At 35.2% G+C, this 20427-nt stretch overlaps 3 protein-coding genes across 4 annotated transcripts; 1 reads left to right on the forward strand and 2 right to left on the reverse strand.

Annotated features, from left to right (window-relative positions):
* The first annotated feature begins 622 nt into the window (after positions 1-622).
* Positions 623-3058, forward strand: LOC132165779 (Peroxidase superfamily protein). The gene is made up of 3 exons (XM_059576463.2): positions 623-847; positions 952-1143; positions 2303-3058. Exons 1-3 carry the CDS (start codon positions 650-652, stop codon positions 2894-2896), a joined length of 984 nt encoding a protein of 327 aa, XP_059432446.1. The 5' UTR covers positions 623-649; the 3' UTR covers positions 2897-3058.
* Positions 3059-7762: 4704 nt separating this feature from the next.
* On the reverse strand, positions 7763-11076 carry LOC132166637 (small ribosomal subunit protein eS6). The gene is made up of 6 exons (XM_059577484.2): positions 10952-11076; positions 10783-10847; positions 9042-9099; positions 8840-8948; positions 8390-8662; positions 7763-8236 (listed from the first exon to the last, which is right to left on the reverse strand). Exons 1-6 carry the CDS (start codon positions 10955-10957, stop codon positions 7998-8000), a joined length of 750 nt encoding a protein of 249 aa, XP_059433467.1. The 5' UTR covers positions 10958-11076; the 3' UTR covers positions 7763-7997.
* Positions 11077-13848: 2772 nt separating this feature from the next.
* On the reverse strand, positions 13849-17035 carry SNRK2.7 (SNF1-related protein kinase 2.7). Of its 2 annotated transcripts, XM_059576054.2 has the most exons (9): positions 16720-17035; positions 16433-16507; positions 15957-16058; positions 15506-15559; positions 15102-15194; positions 14919-15011; positions 14725-14829; positions 14472-14570; positions 13849-14382 (listed from the first exon to the last, which is right to left on the reverse strand). In XM_059576054.2, the coding sequence occupies exons 1-9, from the start codon at positions 16837-16839 to the stop codon at positions 14101-14103; spliced, it is 1023 nt and encodes a 340-aa protein (XP_059432037.2). In that variant the 5' UTR covers positions 16840-17035; the 3' UTR covers positions 13849-14100. The 2 variants fall into 2 exon arrangements, with proteins under 2 accessions (XP_059432037.2, XP_059432038.2); XM_059576055.2 differs by lacking the exon at positions 15506-15559.
* Between the last annotated feature and the right edge of the window lie 3392 nt (positions 17036-20427).

Here is a 20427-nt window from a genome sequence, read left to right on the forward strand (position 1 = left end):
TTTCACCAACTGGGTTATTTTAACGTGCTATTTTTTTCTAGTTATTTTAATTTCTTGTGCAGTGACGCACAGTTGGTTTATATGCAGAATCGCTGTGGCTTCCATCCAAAATTCAGATTCCACTTGCAAAAACTTGTTGGAACTCAGCAGCCTGTCCAGTGTCCATGATGCAACAAAGTGCATGCAGCAGGGTCTCCAAATGGTCGATGTGCTCTGTCTCATCTTAGTTTATAGAAAAATTCAGTTCATTTTAAAAAACGCATGATTTTATATTTAAATTTTTTAGAAAAAATTCGTTCATTTTTAAAAGTGCACGATTTTATATTTAAAAAATTTAGAAAAAAATCAGTTCATTTTTAAAAACACATGATTTTATATTTAGAAATTTTAAAAAAATTCAGTTTATTTTTAAAAACGCACGATTTTATATTTAAAAATTTTAGAGACAGGCTAAATAGATGGGATCCTAAATATACCCATCAACTTGAAGGTAAAAAAGAAAAAAGAGGAGGGACCCATGAGCAAATTGCCCATAGTTTTCAACTTTTCATACATGCATCCAAGAAGGCTATAAAAAGCCAATTCAAGTCACTAAATTGGACCATTCAAACACCCACCCACAACTGAACCCAAGAGTTAAAAAAAAAAAATGCATCCTCTATTTGCATTCCTTCTCTTGCATATAATAACCACGGCCAGCGCAGCCCAACTCCGGCCTGGCTTCTACCGGGAAACATGCCCGGATGCAGAATTCGTCGTCCGGGAAGTCCTGCACAAGGCCATGATTCGAGAACCCAGAAGCGTCGCCTCCGTCATGCGCTTCCAATTCCACGATTGCCTTGTTAATGTAACCGTTGCAAAGCTATAGCAAACTTCAATATTAATTTTCCTTTATTATTAATTAGCTTATAATGAAATTAAGATTTTTCTTTTTTTATATATGCATAAAAGGGTTGCGATGCTTCTATGCTGCTGGATGATACACCAACCATGCTGGGAGAAAAAGAAGCCCTGTCGAACATAAATTCGCTGAGATCTTTCGAAGTGATCGATGAGGTGAAGGAGGCGGTAGAGAGAATCTGCCCAGGAGTTGTTTCATGCGCAGATATCATAATTATGGCTGCCAGAGATGCGGTGGCTCTGGTATGTATATATATTTTTATGATTGATTTTGTGGGTGTTTAGGCAAAATAGGCACTGAGTTTTGTCGCCGGATTGAGGGCCAAATAGTCCCTTTTTGTCTAACTTTTTTTGTCAAAGTTGCTTGGTCCATTGGTGGCCGCAGAGTATAGTATTCACCTACATCATTTCAAGCCTATCCAAAGCTAGAAGACAGCGACATAATCAGATACTCCCGAAGGAAATCAGTGTACTTTATTTTAGCTAGCGGATGGGGCACACGCTTTGGGTCTGATGATGCCCTTGTTTTGCCTTTATAGTCAAGTGGGGGCAAAATATCGCCGGAGATTTTTATGTTGAATGTGGCAATTCGGTTTCCCGTTCACATATGAGTAATATTACACTCTCACATACGAGTAATATTACACATACTCTAACTCTAACATGATTTTTAAAAATCACAACTATCGAATTTTAACTTTTAATAGTGATTTTAATAACATTATTTTAACTCGATTAGTTTAATTAAATAAATTAGACTTATAAACCCTAACCTATTAATTTCGTGTTGTGTTCACAAATCGTATTAATTTTAGAGTCGTGTGTCAGATTCGAGTTATGTCAAGTTCTAACTTGACTCATTTAATTAAAGCGATTATACTTTTCAACCTTAATATGCTAATTTCATGTTGAATTTGTGTTGGAGTCGCAAGTTGTGTCAAAAATTGTCAGTTCTACAAAAACTAACTATGAAAATTACAAGATTGGAGTACTGTTATTTTTTTTGCTGGAGGTAAGCTAAACTCTTTCTTTTATGATGGTATCAACTGTTTAATTTCAAAGTTTTTCTGTTAATATTTTTACTTTTATATATACTGCCCCATTTTTTCCTTTTAGACTGCTTATTTTTAATGGAGGACCCCTTGAGAGATTTGTGTAAAAGTTATACAAGGGACTAGCCTTGTGAAAATTTTGGTGATAAATTTTACTATAGGGTTGAAGTTTAGACATACTTTCATAGTATTAAAGTAGTTTCATATTACCGTTAGTTATTTAAAACACGTTATACAAAATTTAGTGTGAAGAATAGTATTACGGATACTTTAATTCCACTCAAATATACATTTGTTTTTATAATGTTTTTGTCAAAGTGAAATGATTGCATAATGTTTTGTGAAACTAGACTGGAGGGCCTTATTGGGAGGTGAGGCTAGGAAGATTGGACAGCTTAACTGCAAGGCAAGAGGACTCGAATGAAATCATGCCCAGCCCAAGATCCAACGCCAGTTCCCTCATCGACCTCTTCAGCAAATACAATCTCTCTGTCAAAGACCTTGTAGCCCTTTCTGGGACTCATTCTATTGGCCAAGCACGCTGCTTTTCCATTATGTTCCGCCTGTATAACCAATCCGGTACCGGCCGGCCGGACCCTGCCATTGAGCCGAAGTACAGAGAAAATCTCTACAAGCTCTGCCCGCCTAATGTAGACCAAAACGTCACCGGAGACCTCGATGCAACGCCCCGTTTATTCGATAACCAATACTTCAAGGACTTGGTTGCCGGGAGAGGGTTTCTGAATTCTGATCAAACACTTTTCACGTTCACAAAGACTAGGAAGTTTGTGGAGCTGTTTAGCAAAGACCAATCTGAGTTTTTCATGGCCTTGGTGGAGGGAATGCTCAAGTTGGGTGACTTGCAATCTAACCAGCCGGGAGAGATTAGGAGGAATTGTAGGGTGGTTAATGGCCGACATGTTAACACTTTCTGGGAGTCTTGACATGGAGAGGGGCCATTGACTGATTATTAAAGCCAACATTATAAATTAAGAGCCACTAATATAATCTAATTATGTTCAAAAATGATGTGATGGTTTTGGTTGAAGCCTATTGGAAATTAAACAAATACATGCAGTGATATAAACATAATTAAAAAGACTTTGTTTCTCTCTTTGTATCCCTTTTCTTCTTCTTTAGCATCTTTGGATGCCTGATTAATATATATGGTAAACTGAGATAACACAACACCAATATATTGTCTACACACTATTATTTTGTTTCTTTAAATTGTATTCCAAAAACCCTTTCGAAAAAATCATTCAATGCCATATTTTGATTCCCTTTTTTACATTTCTCATACTTATCCGTTCTAGGCTTTATTTCGTAAAATTTAGGCAGGTAACGAGAGAGACAGAATACACGGTCGAGGTGCCCTATACCGGCCGAAACATCCCGGCCCCACACCCTCCTCTCTTATTTCATTATTCGAAGATAATTCATTACAATAGAAAGGCAATGTAATGGAAAGAAGAATATACTTTTGGATTAGGAAGTATAACAAAACCCCATATTGATAAAAAGTATATGCGCCGTATAAAATAGTTTTGCGTCATCCATTGTCCCAATGAAAAGACGTGGTTGCAGTTGGCTTGCTTTTTACTCGTCCATCAAGATCAGATATTGAAAAATGCCTAGATTCAAGAGGCAGAAACCACGACGGGGGACCATTCAAAGCATCTTTGGATGTCTCAAATAATTATGCTGCCCAACTTATAAGGAGAGAGACAGAGACAGTGAGAGAGAGAGAGATTGTATATATATATATATATATATATATGTATATGGTGGTCCTGGTCCACTCGTTACTCTTATTGAGTATTTGACTGCTCGAAGAAGATGAGCTAAGACTATGACAGATGCCATGCCACTGATCTGGTCTATGGCCCCTGAGCCCCGACTCTACGACAATACCATGCCACTTGTATGAGTGTGACCTTAGCGTACTGCATCCACTTTCAACTTTATCCGTTTAGTTCAGATGATATTTTAGTATACTATACAACAGGATGATGTACCTGGAAAAATTAGTATTTGGATCGGTAATTGTTTAAAAAACACATTATTCAAAATATTTTTTAAATTGAACTGGCGAAATTTTTTCTAATTTAATCTATAAAACTTACATATATTCTTCAAACATGTAAGAGTTTTTTTGAAAAAAAAAAAAAAATTCTAATTTATTCTTAAAACACGTGATTTTCGCCTGCCACTTTAATATGATTAGCATATTACGTCAAAATATATGTAGCAAGACTCAAGTGTTCTAACTTTAAGAGCATGTTTAGAATTATGCTTGAGAAATAAAAATTTTTAAGTAAAAAAAATGTTTTTTGACAAAGCTTTATTTTTAAGTTTTTGTCAAAAGTGCGTTTTAACAATTTTTAAACTTTTTGGACTTTTTTTTTTTTTTGTTTTAGAGCCCCTACTATCAGGTCCATCCTGATAACACCCATTTTACAGCCTCCAATTATTATGTGACACATCATCAATTTAAGAAAAATGCAAAAAATAAAAGTGAGAACAATCACACCAAATCAGAGAAAGAAAAAAACCCGTAGCCGGCAAGACCCAGGCCAAACCCACGCTGTGGGTCTCGCCGGACCCACGGGTCTGGCCGATGGTGAACGCCTCAAGCCCTGCCAGCCGTGACCCGCCTCAAAACCTATTTATAATGCTTAAAAACCCGTTTCTAATGCCTTAAAACCCGTTTCTAATGCCTCAAAACCCGTTTCTAATGCTTCAAAACCCATTCCTAATACCTAAAAACTCATTTTTGAATTCAAAACTAAAACCTAGAGTTGGAAGATTAATCCTTTAGGGATTTTATCATCCTAAAATCTAGTGTATTTTTGTCCAACTTATTTTTGTACACTTTTTATGTTTTTGCTTATATGTCGGTCGGTTATTGATTGGGAGCTATAAAAATGATGTTATCATGATGATCCTGCTAAAAGGTTCTCTTTTTTTTTTATTCAAATATGGGAAAACGAGTTACAAGAGATCGTATAACAATAAAGGGGTGGGCACCTCCAACAACTTTTTAGATCCTTAAAAAAGCAGTTTCAATTTTTTTACTAAACAGTTACTTTTTTTTTTAAACAAACATTTTGAGTGTTAACCGCACTTTTAAACCCCTGAAAATCACAATCAAATAGGCCCTCATCCCCTCTCTCATATTTTGAATAAAAGAAAAAAAAAAAAAAAAGAAAAAAAAAATGTTCTAAGTACAAATATCTCCTAGGGAATGAGTTTCGTGAGGGAGATTGCTATTGCATCTAGTGATGCACCAAAGCTTTCGGCCCTAAAAGATGAGATATTTGGGTCTTTCAAACGGTTGAAAGTGAAGGCTGATGTAGATTGCATTTGGCCCGCGATTTTGCAGCTTGAACACGTACTTCTAAACAAAATTGTAAAAAGTATTTTGTTTGGAAGTACATTAATTTAAAATTTTAAAAACATGGATATAGCCGTGCTTTTTAAAGGCCGAACTATATTTTTAAATAATAAAAATAATATTTTTTTTTACAAATTTTATCAAACACTTCACCACGTTGCTAATCTGACTGGCCTGCAACCTCAATGGTTGCTTACTGAAAATCAAAGAATTTGAACAACCTTTTATCGAAGAAAAAAGGAAAAGAAATGGCAAAAGGCGAATGGGTTCCAAAGGATTACATGCATCATAGATAATAGATTACATCCTATTTTCCTCAGAGTTTGGTTCGTCGGCATTGCCCAAATAAGGCAGCTGCATGTGGAAGCATCGACTCATATCTTCGTTGGAAATGAGAGTGATCGTAATGGAAATCCAGGGAGGAATTCCAGTTTAGAGTCGATGTGGTGAGCACTTGTTGAAAATGCAGAACTGTAAGGATGACACCAATTACTTCATATATATATATATATATCAGAAACTTCCACTTTCTGAAAATGGTCTCGGCGTCGTATTGCACTACAATCTGACTTCAAAAAAGTAGATTCTGAGACGGCGTAGACGCTCTAAAGCAATGTCTTTATCATATTTTCATTGTAAAAAGCTCCTACCGGCGACAGATGCTTTAGCTTGTTTTCATTGAAAATTTCATGTTACATTAGCTTACTCCTCCAAACTAACGTCAAAACTAGCATTCTCTATATCATCGCATGCAGATTATCTCCCAGGATCCTTCTTTAGTAGAGATCTATTTGTAGTGACCCAAATAATTAATTAGACTTAGGACATTAGAGGGTTAATTGGATGTGCTAAAACTAGTTTGATTAAATGGTTAATTGAACTTTGGGTCACTAAAGACACCTGGAAGGACATTTTTTTTTTACATTTTAAAAATTTCAGAACTACAATGGACGAATGCTCACGTGGGGACCACACGAGCACTCACCTGGCAACTACAGAGTTAATTACCAATTAATTGATTTTCAGGGCGTTATACTACTAAAGTTTAATTCCTTTTGCACTACCAAAAATGATTTATGAGCCATTTATTTATTATTTTGGACGGAATCAATATGCATGCGCGGAACCAAAGTTTTTTGTGTGAAGGTTTTGAAGTGCATAAATCTATAGTCCTTTTAAGTGTGAATTTGGATGGGATAGTTGGCATAGCAAGCTTTTGAAAGATAGTAACTCTAAATTCATACATTTTAAGGATATAATTGAAAGTAAAAAAAAAGAAAAAAAAGAAGAAGAAACAGAAGAAGAAAAAAAAAAAGGGGGTGGGGGGGGGGGGGAGGGGGTTAAATATCTTGAACCCCTCAACTACAATTTAATGTCACCCCCGTAAACTACAAGTACAACTTGTTACACACTCAGCATTTGCAAACTTGTTTCTTCTCTTCCTTTTTTTTTAAAAAAAAATAAAAAATAAAAAAAAACGCAGGGTGCATGGCACTTGATCAATATTCTGTCCATTTTAATGATCTTGACTAATAGAAGAGAGTTGAATGTAATAAGTGGACCGGTGGTAGTCCATAAAAACATGTAAATAAGTGACACTCGACAACGGGGTTAAAAATAAAATTCAAGCAGGAATGGACCTTTGGATGAGGGGGGAGGTCACCCCTTAAAGGGGATTGCACCTAGTTTTTTAAGGCAGCGCACTTAACTGAAGTCTTGAACTTCTGTGGCCTTTTACCACAATCCGAACCCAAAAAGAAACACAGGCAGCCAGAGAGGGGTTGTTAATGGACTGGGAGCCTTGCCCAAACACGACCTCTAACTGATGTGCCAAGAAAAGGGCCGGAAAATGCAATTTCTCCTCCTCCCGAAGGTGGCAAAGGTGGAAGAGGACCTCCGAGAAGCGGAGCGGGTAGGTGTGCTCTGTATATAGATAGGTCATGTTTGGACGAAATCCAGACACAGCTGGGAATAAACCGGGCCCACAAAAGGCCAAGCAATTTTACATATTTTATTTGTAAGAGTAAATGTAAAACAGAGGCCAGGTTCTTAACGGATCTAGGCAGAGGCAAGTTTCAAAAAGAGAGATCTTTGCTCGATCAGAGAGTCGATCGTAAATATACGTAGATCTAAGCAAGCATCTCATGATATTATTACATAAGCATCCTTTCCAAGGAGAAATGCATACGCACCAAAAGCTGCTTAAACAGAAATTTTTCCTCCGGACGATTGGAAGAATTCCTCAACTATAATATTGTTCAACGACACGGAGAAGGAAAGAATTTTTCAAGCAAACACACCACCAAGGAGAGAAACAAAATTAAAAGCAAACAAATAACTAGAAGAAAGTATCATTTTTAACTAAAAGCACTACAAACAAACATTTGAAAGCCAAAGTTTAGAACTCCCAAGCTCGATCAAAAAACATTAATTCTCACATTAAAAGATACCCAGATCCGCAAGTTATAATAGAAAACATTTAAAAGTTATAAGCAAACAAAACCTCAAAGGTGTTTCATACTCGGAACAATGGAACACCCAAATGAAGTCTTGAAATCTAAAGAACAATTAAAAAGCCCTTAACCTATCTATTATGATCCACAAAAAACTCACTCATCGACCAAAGGCTCATACTGCATCTCAGAGACCTAAGCAGCAACAGATGGCTTAGAAGCTCCAGAGAGCCTGGATCTCCTTTTTGCTAAGCTCTCACTACGGCGGTCACGCTGCTCCTTCAAGCGAGTGGCAAGAAGCTTCTGATAGTCTGCTGCCTCAGACTTGGCCTTTGCAATTCTCTTTTTCTTGTCTGCAATCCTTGCTCTCTTCCTTTGTAAAGTCAAAGGAGTCACTAGCCTCTGAATCTTGGGAGCTTTGCTGCACTTCTTGCCTGAATTTTTTTTAAAAAAATAAAGGATACATTTTTTAATAGCTGATAACCAACCAATAAAATTGAGAATGCTAATTCTATAAATAAATTATCATCTTGACCTCAGTTTGACTAGAAGGACAATTAATAGACTAATTGGTTATAAGCACTCACCGGACTTGGTTGTGAAGGTTCTACGGTATGTGTTGACATACTTCCTAACGTCATCATCTTTGGAGAGGTTGAACAGCTTCCGGATCTTTGAAGCCCTCTTTGGACCCCTCATTCTTGGCTTCTCAACATCAGTTAGTCCAGGGAGGTCATTGTCACCTTTCTTAACAATAACCAAGTTCAGAACTGAGAGGTCTGGACTAACAATGCATCCACGAACAGACTTCCTTCGGCGCTCTCCATTCCTCCTGCCATAACCACGGAAGCAAGCAGTTCCTGTTCAAACAAACTCTACGCCAATCAGCATCACTATCAAAAAGACGCACCAAAAATGAAGTTTGCGGACCAGGCTACTTCGCAAAATGACAACAAAAGAAATCCAAAATTTTGCTGGCAATGTGCTAATATACTCGAAAGCAACAAGTACACTCAAATAATGCACAATAAACAAACCTCTGTGGAGCAACAGACGAACACGGCCTGGAGTCAAAACTCCTTGCTTCATTGGAAAACCCTGCTTGTCACAGCCTCCCATTATTTTAAATACATAGCCCCTGAACTCCTGCATAAAAAAAAGTATAGAAAATACTTCAATACCACATAACTAGAAACAAAACATAGCAAAATACCAGAAAGAAAACTTGTAAGAACATACGTCACCCAATGCATCTCCATGGACTTCTTGTGAGATCCTCTTGTCCCAAAATGCTCGGCTGCAATAATAATTTACAAGTACAGAATTTTTGGTTACTTCTCAATTACAACATAAAAAGAGGTCAAACTAAACAGACATACAACTGTTGCAATCAACAGTACAACCTCTGTTCCATACCCTACACAAACAAACACAGCCGTATACATATATGCCTATGAAGAACCATATACACGCATGCATACATGCTCAATCAGTCCAGTCACCTCAATATATTCAATCCCAGGAACTATGAATTATTCACATGCCGAATCCATCTATCATTAACTTATAAGACACGATCACAAAATTGAAATGTATATGGATGATATCAAATGCCCAATTTCATGGCTTTACATATTATATTCATATTTTTCACTCCAGTCTCACACAAACCAAACAAACCCTCGCTTTTGAATCCAAATTTAAACACATTCGCAGTCACGTTCAAGTTAAAAGAGATTTAAATCCCATGCAACCATTTTATCACCAAAGCTAAGATTTAAGTGCATAGGCTCCATAAATTAGTCAGCCTAAAACTATTTGATGAAGATTATCAAAAATAAGGAACTGAATTAGAACACACCATTCTACTTAGAGGTAGCAATGCATGTTCGTGTGTCAGATTTTAGTCATATCGAGACATGTATATAAAAATACATAGGCCAACCCTAATCCAACTCACTTAATTAAAGGGCCACGCCACTCAACCCTAATTCTTCAAAAGTTGATGGTCCTAAATGGATATAAAAATACATAGGTCAACCCTAATCCAACCCACTTAATTAAAGGGTCACGCGCCACTGAACCCGAATCCATCAAAAGTTGATGGTCCTAAATATCATGTGTCAGATTCAAGTTGTATCAAAGGTCAACCTTAAGCCGACCCATTTAATTAAACTTTTCAAGCCCCTCAATCCTAACTCGCTACTTTCATGTTAGGGCTGTGCCAAGTTTGCAAGTCGTATCAAAAATTGTCATTGCCAGCCCTAATTCTACTGATTAATTATCACTAAATCACACTCTCGTTCTAGCATAATAAAAATAAAAATAAAAATAAAAAAAAAATTATGACAGAACACCCCAAGGTAGGAACACTTCAAGTAACCACCCCATGAAGGATAAACCCCAGACACGTAACACACGCCCACCAAAAATATGTTAAATCTGGCTTTCACCAGGGGTGTAGCCCCAAGGAGTTGTTTGTTATGCCACCAAGGTCCAAAGCCTTTGCCAACCCCTTGAGGTTTCATTCTAGCATAATAATTAACAGGTTGTGTTAAGAGTTGTGGACCCCCGAAATAGTTGGAATCTATTTGTTACAGTACTACCAATGTGTTTCTTTCAGAATTTGGCTTTCATGGACCACAGTGATACAATTAGTCAAAGCAAAAGCTTAACTAGAAACCAGTGTCTCAAATTAAACCCCCAAAAACAATCGATGCATGTGGTTTCCAAGTGATTGCCTGCGTAGTTTGATAGGGGATTAGGGGGGGGAGCGTTTCTGCATTCTTATTTATTGTTTTAAGATCCATCTATTGTTCTACCACTCTCTAGAATTTGTAAGGCAATCCGTCTAGATCATACTCGCAATGTTGTATCAAATAAGATCACAAAAACAAGCACAACACCAAGAAAACACAAAACGGAATGAAAATCAAAAAGAGAGACAGATTGAGAGCTAGAACGAGGGTGGGTGTCGTACAGTTTGGTATCGTCATCGATTTCGAGCTTCTTCTGGCACCCAGTGGTGGGGTTTGCGATGTTGAACTGAAACAAAACGTAAACAATAAGCGATTACAAAAGAAGTGGTGAGAGAGAGAGCTTAGGAATTCAATGGAAGATAGAAGGATTGGGAATTCATAGATAAGAACCTTCATTTTCGACGGACTCGCTCGCTACGGCCGCAGATAGATGAAAAAATGCCGCCTCTGGCTCGTGCTCGTGCTCTTGCTCCTCCGGGCGCTCCTGCTTGCGATTCTAGGGTTTTTGGTTGCGGCTTAGAGGCATTATAATGAACGAATAGAGAGGTGAGACGTACGAGTGAATTTAGACCGTACACGTGGATGGGTATGTAAGCGTACATCACGTCTTAAAGTAGGGTTTGCGGGTATTTATCAAATGGACCCTATTGGGCCTTTAATTCAAATTTGAGCGGGTGTGCAGAGTCCAGATCCAAAATTTATTGGATATTTACTAATTTAATCTATTAAATATATATTTATCTTTATAGCATGCGATTTTTACATGCACTTTATATCTTTTTTTAATTTTATTAAAAATACATATAAGAATCACATTCTAGAAACATACTTCAATTTGAAGAAAAACTTCGTCAATAAATTAATTATTAAAAAAAAAAAAGTAAATTTAGTTCAGTCATACAATTTTCTGATTATCTTTTGCGCCAATAGACCCGAAAATTCTGTACCTTGTTAAAGTCTTAGTTAAATTTTTTTTTTTTCTTATCGGTTTAAAATTTTGAGACAAGGAAAAGGGGAGACAATGAATGATTTAACATGATATAATAAGTCTTAAGTTTGAACCCTAATTTTACAGTTAAATTGTTGACTAAGTTTTTCGAATAAGTAATTATTTTACATGGTATCCATCATTTAACCTCTATTTTAATTAAAATAGTCTACTTATTGTCTATATCCACACGTGAAGGGATTCTTTTAGTTAAAGCTTTTGGGACAATATGTGATTTAACATGGTTTCAAAGAATTTGAACTCTAACTCTACAATCGACTCTCTATTTCAATTAAATATTGCATATGTGAGCTAAAAAGAGTGTTAAAATATTTAATTGAAACTTTTAAAATAAATAATTATTAAACCCTCATGTACTAACAAGAGTAGGTGCATGAATTATGGGTGTGTGCATAAATAATAGAGTAATGCTAGGAACCATTTTTTTATCCTCATAAAGCTGATATGGCTTTTAAAATCACCATTGAATTAAAATTCAAGTATGATTCATCTAAAATTTAATGGTGATTTTAAAAGCCACATCAACTTTAGGAGGACAAAAAGAAAATAAAACGATAGTCCCTAGCATTACTCTAAATTTTCTTAAACAATAACCTTCTAAAACTAAGCAAAATTAATGTCTATGAAATTGGTGTGGATTTAATTAATTAGGCACAGCCAATCAGCTTCTCCAGACAAGCAGCTAAAGTATTGGACTAGGAAGTATTTTATGAGCATATAACAATATCCCCTTAGAAGTTTATCTTCTTTTCTTTTTTTTTGACATGTTCACACAAGGGAAAGGGGAAGAGAATTCGAACTAGTAACCTTCGCTTCATTAGGCGTGGTTCACAGCCGATTGAGCTACCCCTTGGAGACACCTTAGAAGCTTATCTTAACTTTGACAACATTAAAAAGTTTATATTATATGGTTTCTTTTGTTGCCTGTGAAATAATACGTGTTCCAATCATCTTATGATGTTTCAATCATGCTGATATAATGAAACTCAGATATATCCTTCTTATCCTCTTTATAAATACATATTCCAATGATTTTGTTAAGAAGTTTTGTTTCAAAGTAGGTGGGAGGAGAAGAAATTCCTCTAATATTCAGTCTATTAATTAAACTAATATTTTGTAGTTAGAGCATATAATTTTTATATGTACTCTGAAAAATGTACATTAAAATCACATGTCTTTTTTAAAATGCATATGAGAATTAAAAATGTATGTAAAAAAAATCACATGCTCAAAAGTGTAAATTAAATAAATTGAAATGAAAGAAATTCCTTCAACCAGGAGAAAAACTTTATCTTTTTTTTTTTTTGGAAAAATTCACTTTACCCCCTAAAGTTTCAGAAATTTTTTAATTTGAATCTCAAAGTTTGAAAATTGGCAATGTACCCCCCCTAATGTTTCAAAAATTTTCAATTTAAATCTTCCGTTACTAATTTCCGTCAAATTGGATGGAAATCTATAAAATTACATAATTACCCTCAGGCTTTTTTTAAAAAAAAATTCCATCCAATTTAATGGAAATTAGTAATGGAAGGTTTAAATTGAAAATTTTTGAAACATTAGGGGAGTACATTGCTAATTTTTTAACTTTGGGGTTCAAATTGACAAACTCCTGAAACTTCAAGGGGTAAAGTGGATTTTCCATTTTTTTTTTTTTTTTAAAGCAATTTACAAGGTATTAAGTAGGGCTTGGCCCCAAAATCTTACTCTCCATATTATTATTATTATTATTTGACCATTTCCTTGTTGAATTAGGATTTTCAGCAATTTGTTATTCAAATTACTTGCAATTCAGACAATAAATGTGACGAAGCTTCTATATGATCTACCTATCCAAATAAGAGGCAGGTTGATGGGGATTCGGATCCCCTAGAATACATAGGGAAATTTTAGTTTATGAAATTTCAGATTGAAGCAATTCATTTTCATCCAAGAGCCATTATTCAGCCACGTGTCCCATTACTAATAAAATAATAAAATAATGATGATCATTAATATCATTAAAATTTTATTATTATTTTATTAGTAGTGAGACACGTGACAAGATAATGACTTTTGGATGAAAATAAATGATCTGAATCTAAAATTTCAGAAACTAAAATTCTCTTAAGAATTCTAGGGGATCCGGATCTGGTTCCAGTTGATGGGTCCCATGAAAGATCTATCACATTTCTTGCTTAAATTGTTAGCAATTCGAACAGCAAAATTATTGAAAATCTCTATCATTCGACTTTTATTAGTAGAGATCAGCAAGTGCCATTTAAATTAGAACTCTCAGCCCTCAGGTCAACAAGTATTCTCTTAAGCACAACTCAAGATTACAAGAGATGGAAGAACTAAAATTTTTACAAGTTTTTATTTTTTATTTTTTTTAAAAAAGCAAACATGCATAACCTTAACCTGATTCTCTTTACACACAGACCAAGCCAGCCAGCTTCCAAAGAAGGCAATCAGCATCACCCCACTAAACAATAATTTGATTCCCTTTGACCATGAAAAGTGTGCCTTATCTCAAACCAGCACTCAATAAATTTCATAATGCACAGACATAATCCCCGCTTGTCTCAATGTCATCTATGTCACAATCTGCTTCAATCTCATCAAGATCCATGCTGCCACCAACAACAATCGCACCAACTTTGACCCCCTCACCTGCTTTCCCAGCCTCTTGAATTATGGACAGTATTTCTTCAATACTTTGGGGGGATTCACTTTCATCCTCATTCTGCATGCCACCTTCACTTTCATCCATGAACTCTATGGGCAAGTTTTTTAAGAACCAGGGATGCTTCTTTATTTCTGGGATACTTATTCTCTATACAAAAAGCAAATAATTACATGAATCATAGAGAATAATTAAAGAGGTCTAAAACATTTGAATCAAAATCAGTAAACTTTTACTACCTTTTCAGGGTTTGCTACAAAAATTCGAGATAAAAGATGTCTACATTCCATGGAGATACGAACGTAGGCTGGAATTGAGTAGTGGACACTAAGAATCCTCTGCCACAAGCAATCAGCATGTTTATTAAACCGCGATAAAAAATGTTTTTCAGCTTTTGGGATAAATAATGATTTAACATGATATCAGAACATAAATTATGAGATAAGTTCGAATCCTAATCAACTAAAATTGTTATCATAATTCATAACTAACCTGAAGTGTTTTTCTAAAATTTTTTGGATCTTGTGTGTCTTCAAAGGGATAAGCTCCAACCAGCATCACATATAAGGTAACCCCACAAGACCAAACATCTGCAATCTGCATAATTTTCAATGGTAAAAGAGTTATCATGCTTACTTAGTGACCATAGTTGGTCCTAAATAAGAAGATAGAAGAATAGAACTTACTTTCCCATCATATTCTTTCTTTGACAAGACCTCTGGTGCAATATAAGCTGGTGTTCCTACAGTTGATTTGGGCTGGGAATGTAACACCGATGACTGTAAAATGAGGCAGAATAATTAGTATTTCGATTTATATTTGCTGCAGAATTTATTAAAGATTGAATATATAATTAGTAAGTTCACTGCCTTGGAATAGCCAAAGTCACATATTTTGAGACGTGGAGCCGAGCTTCCATCTAGAAGTGTGTTTTCCAGCTTCAGATCTCTGTGACAAATTTGCTGGGAAAATTTAAAGGAAAAAAAAAAAAAAAAATTATCTTCTATTCACAAAGAGGTGCAAGGCCCCAATTTAATCAAAGACCAATTATCCCATTTTTATGGATAAATTTTTTCCCAAATTGGGTTAAGAGTAATTTTCTTTACTTTAGTCAATTAAATCGACATATATTCAAAATGCATATAATTCTCACATATATTTTTAATAAGGTACGTAATTTTCGCATTATTTTAAACACATGCCAATTTAATAAACTCCTAATTTGGGAAAAAAAAATTTGTACATTTATAATTTAGATGGTTAAGAATGATACCGCGGAATGGCAGTAACTAACTCCAGAAATAAGTTGTTGAAAGAAATATCTTGCCTGATGCAAACATAAAAAATATGAAAGAAGAAGAGAATTTATAAATACCATATATAAAAAAGAAAAAAAAAATCCAAAATTACATATTGCATATTGAGAAAAAAAAAATTAATGAACCTTGAGCTGTCGATAAGGAAAAGGTAATATAGCTTTTACTATAATTTTTTTAAATTCAGTGATAATCTATATGAGTGTCATATGAACTATTACATCAACTTATAAGGAATTTATAATAAAAATCATAGTACCCCATTAGAAATGGCATTGGTTGCTGTCAAATTGAAAAATCTGCAAGAAATATGTGTGCAATAATAGGCATTTCTGTTGAGTGAAAAAATCATTAAGATGAATATCATGCCCTGTTGATAATGTCAATTTTCTCTTAACCATAATTTACCTCATCCTCGCTGAATCTACCAGCATTGCATATTCTTCCAAATAGTTCTCCTTCAGCAGCATATTCCATGACTATGGCTAGATGAGTTGGTGTTAGCAGCACCTGCAACAAAAAGGCCTCTTTGCTCTCAATCTGTCATACACTTTTAATGTATGTGTGGCTTCATAACTCATCAATGACATCAATTTGAAAAATCATTAATTAAAGTAGAAAAAAAGTAACTTTTATTTACCAATTTTAGATAGAAATGTAAAGAATCATGGAAAAGGGGAAGAGAGTCCAGAAACAAGTGGAATGATAAAGCATATTCTATTAAGAGCAAAAGTAGTCCTATCTTTTTGAAGTTCTTTCGAGTTGGGAAAGAATAATAAATATCCTAAAGGACCTCTTTTCATTTACCTACAACAAGGCTTAATCACAAGAAGTCCAGAGGTGCATTTTGAAGGAAAAATGGAGATTATAAAACAGCAATATACCTCCTTAAATCTGATTATATTAGGATGCTTCAGAGACCTGTGATTCACTATCTCCCTCCGCACATGTTCATCAATCTGCCCAACCAATAGAAAAGATGCCAATCAAATATCCATGAAATCAAAAACCCACTTGGAAAAACACACACAACCCAGATGGAAAAATGAATAAACAAATACAACCCAGATTGATTAAAGAGAAGTTTATGAATAAAAGCCTAGTTTTTTTTTATTATTATTTATACAAAAATCACAGAGAAGTGTGAAATGAAAGCTAACAAAGATAGCACCTTTTGGCCTCTCTCTATATACTTGACAGCGTAGAGCTCACCACTCCATTTATCTCTTACCAGCTTTGCCACCCCAAAGTTCCCTGACCCAATATCTTTCAGTATCTCATAGCGCTCCATTATTTGCTCCTTGCTTCTCAAACTAGCATAAAGAACTCTCTCTCTCTCTCTCTGTGTTCTCTTTCTCTCTCTATTTGTTTGCTTCAAGTATCTACATGGTTTTCAAGGCCTCCAATGCAAAAAGGCTGTAGGGCTGACTGTGGTAGCCCCAAATTCCAAGCGGACTTTCTTCAAATAAAAGTCTTCAGAAGCGAGGGAGAGGGGAGGGGGGGGACATAAATGAACAGAGGATACACGTGGAGTAATGATAGTGGTTAGAATTTCGAGAAGAATTCGACCAGCTGTGACCAAGTGGTGCTGTCGCATCACACTCGCTAGCGTCTGCCAAAACCTCCCCATAATCGCTACACAAGATTGCAACTTTGGTATCGTCTGTTAAAGTTTGATTGATAGATTAAATTTACCCTTTTTATAACTTTATTTTATGTCACTTAAATTTCTCCATTTTTACAAAGATTATGTTTTTAAAATAAATTATAATTATGATCGTGAAGAGAAGTTTGAGCGAGTATCCATATAAACATTAGTCCCGTAGAATGATAGAATACGGGGAACGTTTGGGCAATAAAAGTTTGAGGATTACGAGGAGATGAGAGAAAGTGACGGAGGGTGGAACAGAAAGGTGCCGTGGACAGTGGAGAAGGAAGAACAGTGAGAAGTGTGCGGCATGCATTTGATGGTGGGCCAAACCTCGATTGTGATTTTTCAATATTTCATCCATCATCCTTCTCCGGAGTGCACGAAAGGATGTTGTCGTTGTCGATTACACCACACGTTATATATCAACAAGCATGGTTCTTTTGGAAACGATCTACTTTCTGGAATTTCATATATCCTTTTTTTTTTTTTTTTTTTTTTGGTAAATATATAATAAGTACTTAAGTTAATCCGTTAAAACTAAAAAATTCTTAATTTTTTTTTTTTTTTTTCGAATTTTTACTCCCTAGGTTAATCGAAATGCTAATAAAATTTTTACCGTTAGATTTTTGTAACGCCCCTTAATTCCAATTAAAATGCACCGTTTTGCTACATCAGTATAATAATTTTTTATTAATTTAATTTAAAAATTAAATTTAAAAATAAAAAATAAAAATAAAAAACATCTATTTTTTATGTCAATTAATTTACATTTAAATTGTTTGGATAAATGGATTGCATCAAAAGCCTCTCAAGTCTCAAAATTAATTTTAAAAAATTAAGAATTTTTTTTTTATTCGAATTTTTACTCCTTAGGTTAATCGAAATGTCAATAAAATTTTTACCGTTAGATTTTTGTAACGCCCCTTAATTCCAATCAAAATGCACCATTTTGCCACGTCAGTATAATAATTTTTTTATTAATTTATTAATTAATTAATTTATTTTTTTTAAAAAAAAACATCTATTTTTTATGTCAATTAATTCACATTTAAATTGTTTGGATAAATGGATTGCATCAAAAGCCTCTCAAGTCTCAAAATTAATTTTAAGATTTTTTTTTTTTTTTCCCTTCTTAGCAAAAAATCAAAAGCTTTTTTTTTTTTTTTTTTTTTTTTTTGACATGTCCACACAAGGGAAGGGGGAGGGGGGATTCGAACTAGTGACCTCCACTTCATGAGGCGTGGTTCACAGCCGATTGAGCTACTCCTTGAGGACAAAAGCAAAAGCATTTTAATAAACAACTCAATACACGAAACACTCAAAACTACTTTTATCTTTGTTATGAGTTGTGCATACATAAAAACTCATCTCACTTCACATAATTAACTCAAGGTTCTTAGGTCCAATAAAACTCAGAAAGAGATATACCAATCCGATTTCAGCGCCAAGCAAAGCAGGGGAGGTAGCAAATCATAATCAAACAATGATCTTGGGATATTGCCAACATCCCATATTATAGGTGTTGAAACAGTTTCTAGTATGGTGAGTACGAGGACAACTCCGTAAATTCCTTATGCGCTTCTCTTCTGGTCTGCAAAACAAAGGTTGAAAGAATTCACCGGGGAATGTTTTGGTGGATCCTCCTCTGATGTTAAAGTCAGTTCCTTCTTTGCTGGTTCTAGGACTAGATAGAAAATAAATCGCATAACTTCGACTCACTATGTGAGTATATTTATAGGCTATGTTGTCAGACACAGAAGATGGAAATTGGGCTAGAGATCCGGGATCTGAGAGTAAGTTAAGGATTTGATCTTCCAGCTGTTATGGATAGATTGTAACCGCCTTGATATTTATTGCGTATCCTGTGAATAGCTTGTAATCGTCCTGATAGTTAATATGTATCCCGTAGCTGGCGTTTTGCGCATTTTGTGAGCAATAAATGTGTTGCTCTCACCTATATGCTATATTGGCTCAGTCATTTCCACAAGCTCGGTAGGAAACTTGTCCCGAGCCTTCATTATACATTCCCCATCTGTTGCACCCATGAGCTGTGAGCTCCCACTATATATTCGACTACGCTTTCCCGAGGCAATGCGAGTTTTTGTTAGTGCCGACCCCCCTAAAGATTATGGGCTTCTGGCAATATCTATGCCCGTGTTCATAGATCTTTATGACCCCGGCACATGGGCTTAGGTCCTATAAAATATGTGTAACAATAGGGAATAATAACCAATAATTGAGTCTCATTTCCACTAATCATTGAGGCCAAAATAAAATTCTCAACGGTAACATGAAAAACACTAAAAAGGGAAAGCTACAATAAAGTAAAAAACTTTTAGCCCTCGGCTCAAAACTCATAATTAATTACATTTTATTTGTCTTTCTAAATACCACTCTACTTAAGCATAGAAGTTATCTTTAGCCGGCACACACCGATAAGCTCTCGTGGAAAGCTACAATAAAGTAAAAAACTTTTAGCCCTCGGCTCAAAACTCATAATTAATTACATTTTATTTGTCTTTCTAAATACCACTCTACTTAAGCATAGAAGTTATCTTTAGCCGGCACACACCGACAAGCTCTCATGCTTATAATTTTCATTATTTACATGTGCAAATTGATTCAATGCTCATCGCATTCAGAACCTGCTCTAACAACCTTTATATTACTTCACAATTTATTTTATTTTATTTTTTAAAAAAAAACAATTCAATTATTCAATAACGATGTGTTTGTTGCATCCGTTAAAGCAATAGCACTTTCTATGCCAAAGCTCATAACATGCTCCGCCATGGTGTGCCTGCTCCTGATGAATGCAATGCTTATTACAGTGTCTTGTAGACCAACATCTCCCATGCCAAGTTTTGCTTAACCTTGCACAAGCTGACCCTGTGGCTTCTGCATATTATTATCACATAAACACAAAATGAAGGGAAAACAAAAGGAGAAAGAGATTAGAATGCCTATATATATACAAACATGAAAGTGAAAATTAAAGAAACATTTACCTGGAGGAGGAGGAGGAACAGGAATTGGATACTCAATATAAGCAAGCGAAACAATAGAAAAGAGTAGAGCAAAGAATGCCAAAACCCCAAAAAAAGCCATGGAAGAAAAGGAAGAAACTGTCATTTTCTTTTCCAGTTATATGAAGGAGAGATACTTTCTTTATATAGAGGGTTGTAGTGGGAGAAGAAAGAAACTAAGGAAGCCGGTTGTCCTTTGCAG

Source organism: Corylus avellana, chromosome 11, assembly GCF_965113065.1.
Source record: "Corylus avellana chromosome 11, dhCorAvel1.hap1.2, whole genome shotgun sequence".
Taxonomy (NCBI): Eukaryota; Viridiplantae; Streptophyta; class Magnoliopsida; order Fagales; family Betulaceae; genus Corylus; species Corylus avellana.

Excerpts from the sequence above, each read along its gene's own strand:
- SNRK2.7 (XM_059576054.2), bottom strand. The coding sequence starts at position 16,839 with ATGGAGCGCTATGAGATACTGAAAGATATTGGGTCAGGGAACTTTGGG. Across the intron at positions 16,059-16,432 it reads ATATAATCAGATTTAAGGAG|GTGCTGCTAACACCAACTCA; the intron begins GTATATTGCTGT and ends TTTTTGTTGCAG. Across the intron at positions 14,571-14,724 it reads ATTTTAGAAAAACACTTCAG|AGGATTCTTAGTGTCCACTA; the intron begins GTTAGTTATGAA and ends TGCTTGTGGCAG.
- LOC132165779 (XM_059576463.2), top strand. The coding sequence starts at position 650 with ATGCATCCTCTATTTGCATTCCTTCTCTTGCATATAATAACCACGGCC. Across the intron at positions 848-951 it reads TCCACGATTGCCTTGTTAAT|GGTTGCGATGCTTCTATGCT; the intron begins GTAACCGTTGCA and ends TATGCATAAAAG. Across the intron at positions 1,144-2,302 it reads CCAGAGATGCGGTGGCTCTG|ACTGGAGGGCCTTATTGGGA; the intron begins GTATGTATATAT and ends TTGTGAAACTAG.
- LOC132166637 (XM_059577484.2), bottom strand. Across the intron at positions 8,949-9,041 it reads ATGGAGATGCATTGGGTGAC|GAGTTCAGGGGCTATGTATT; the intron begins GTATGTTCTTAC and ends TTTTTTATGCAG. Across the intron at positions 8,663-8,839 it reads TCGTCTGTTGCTCCACAGAG|GAACTGCTTGCTTCCGTGGT; the intron begins GTTTGTTTATTG and ends TTGTTTGAACAG.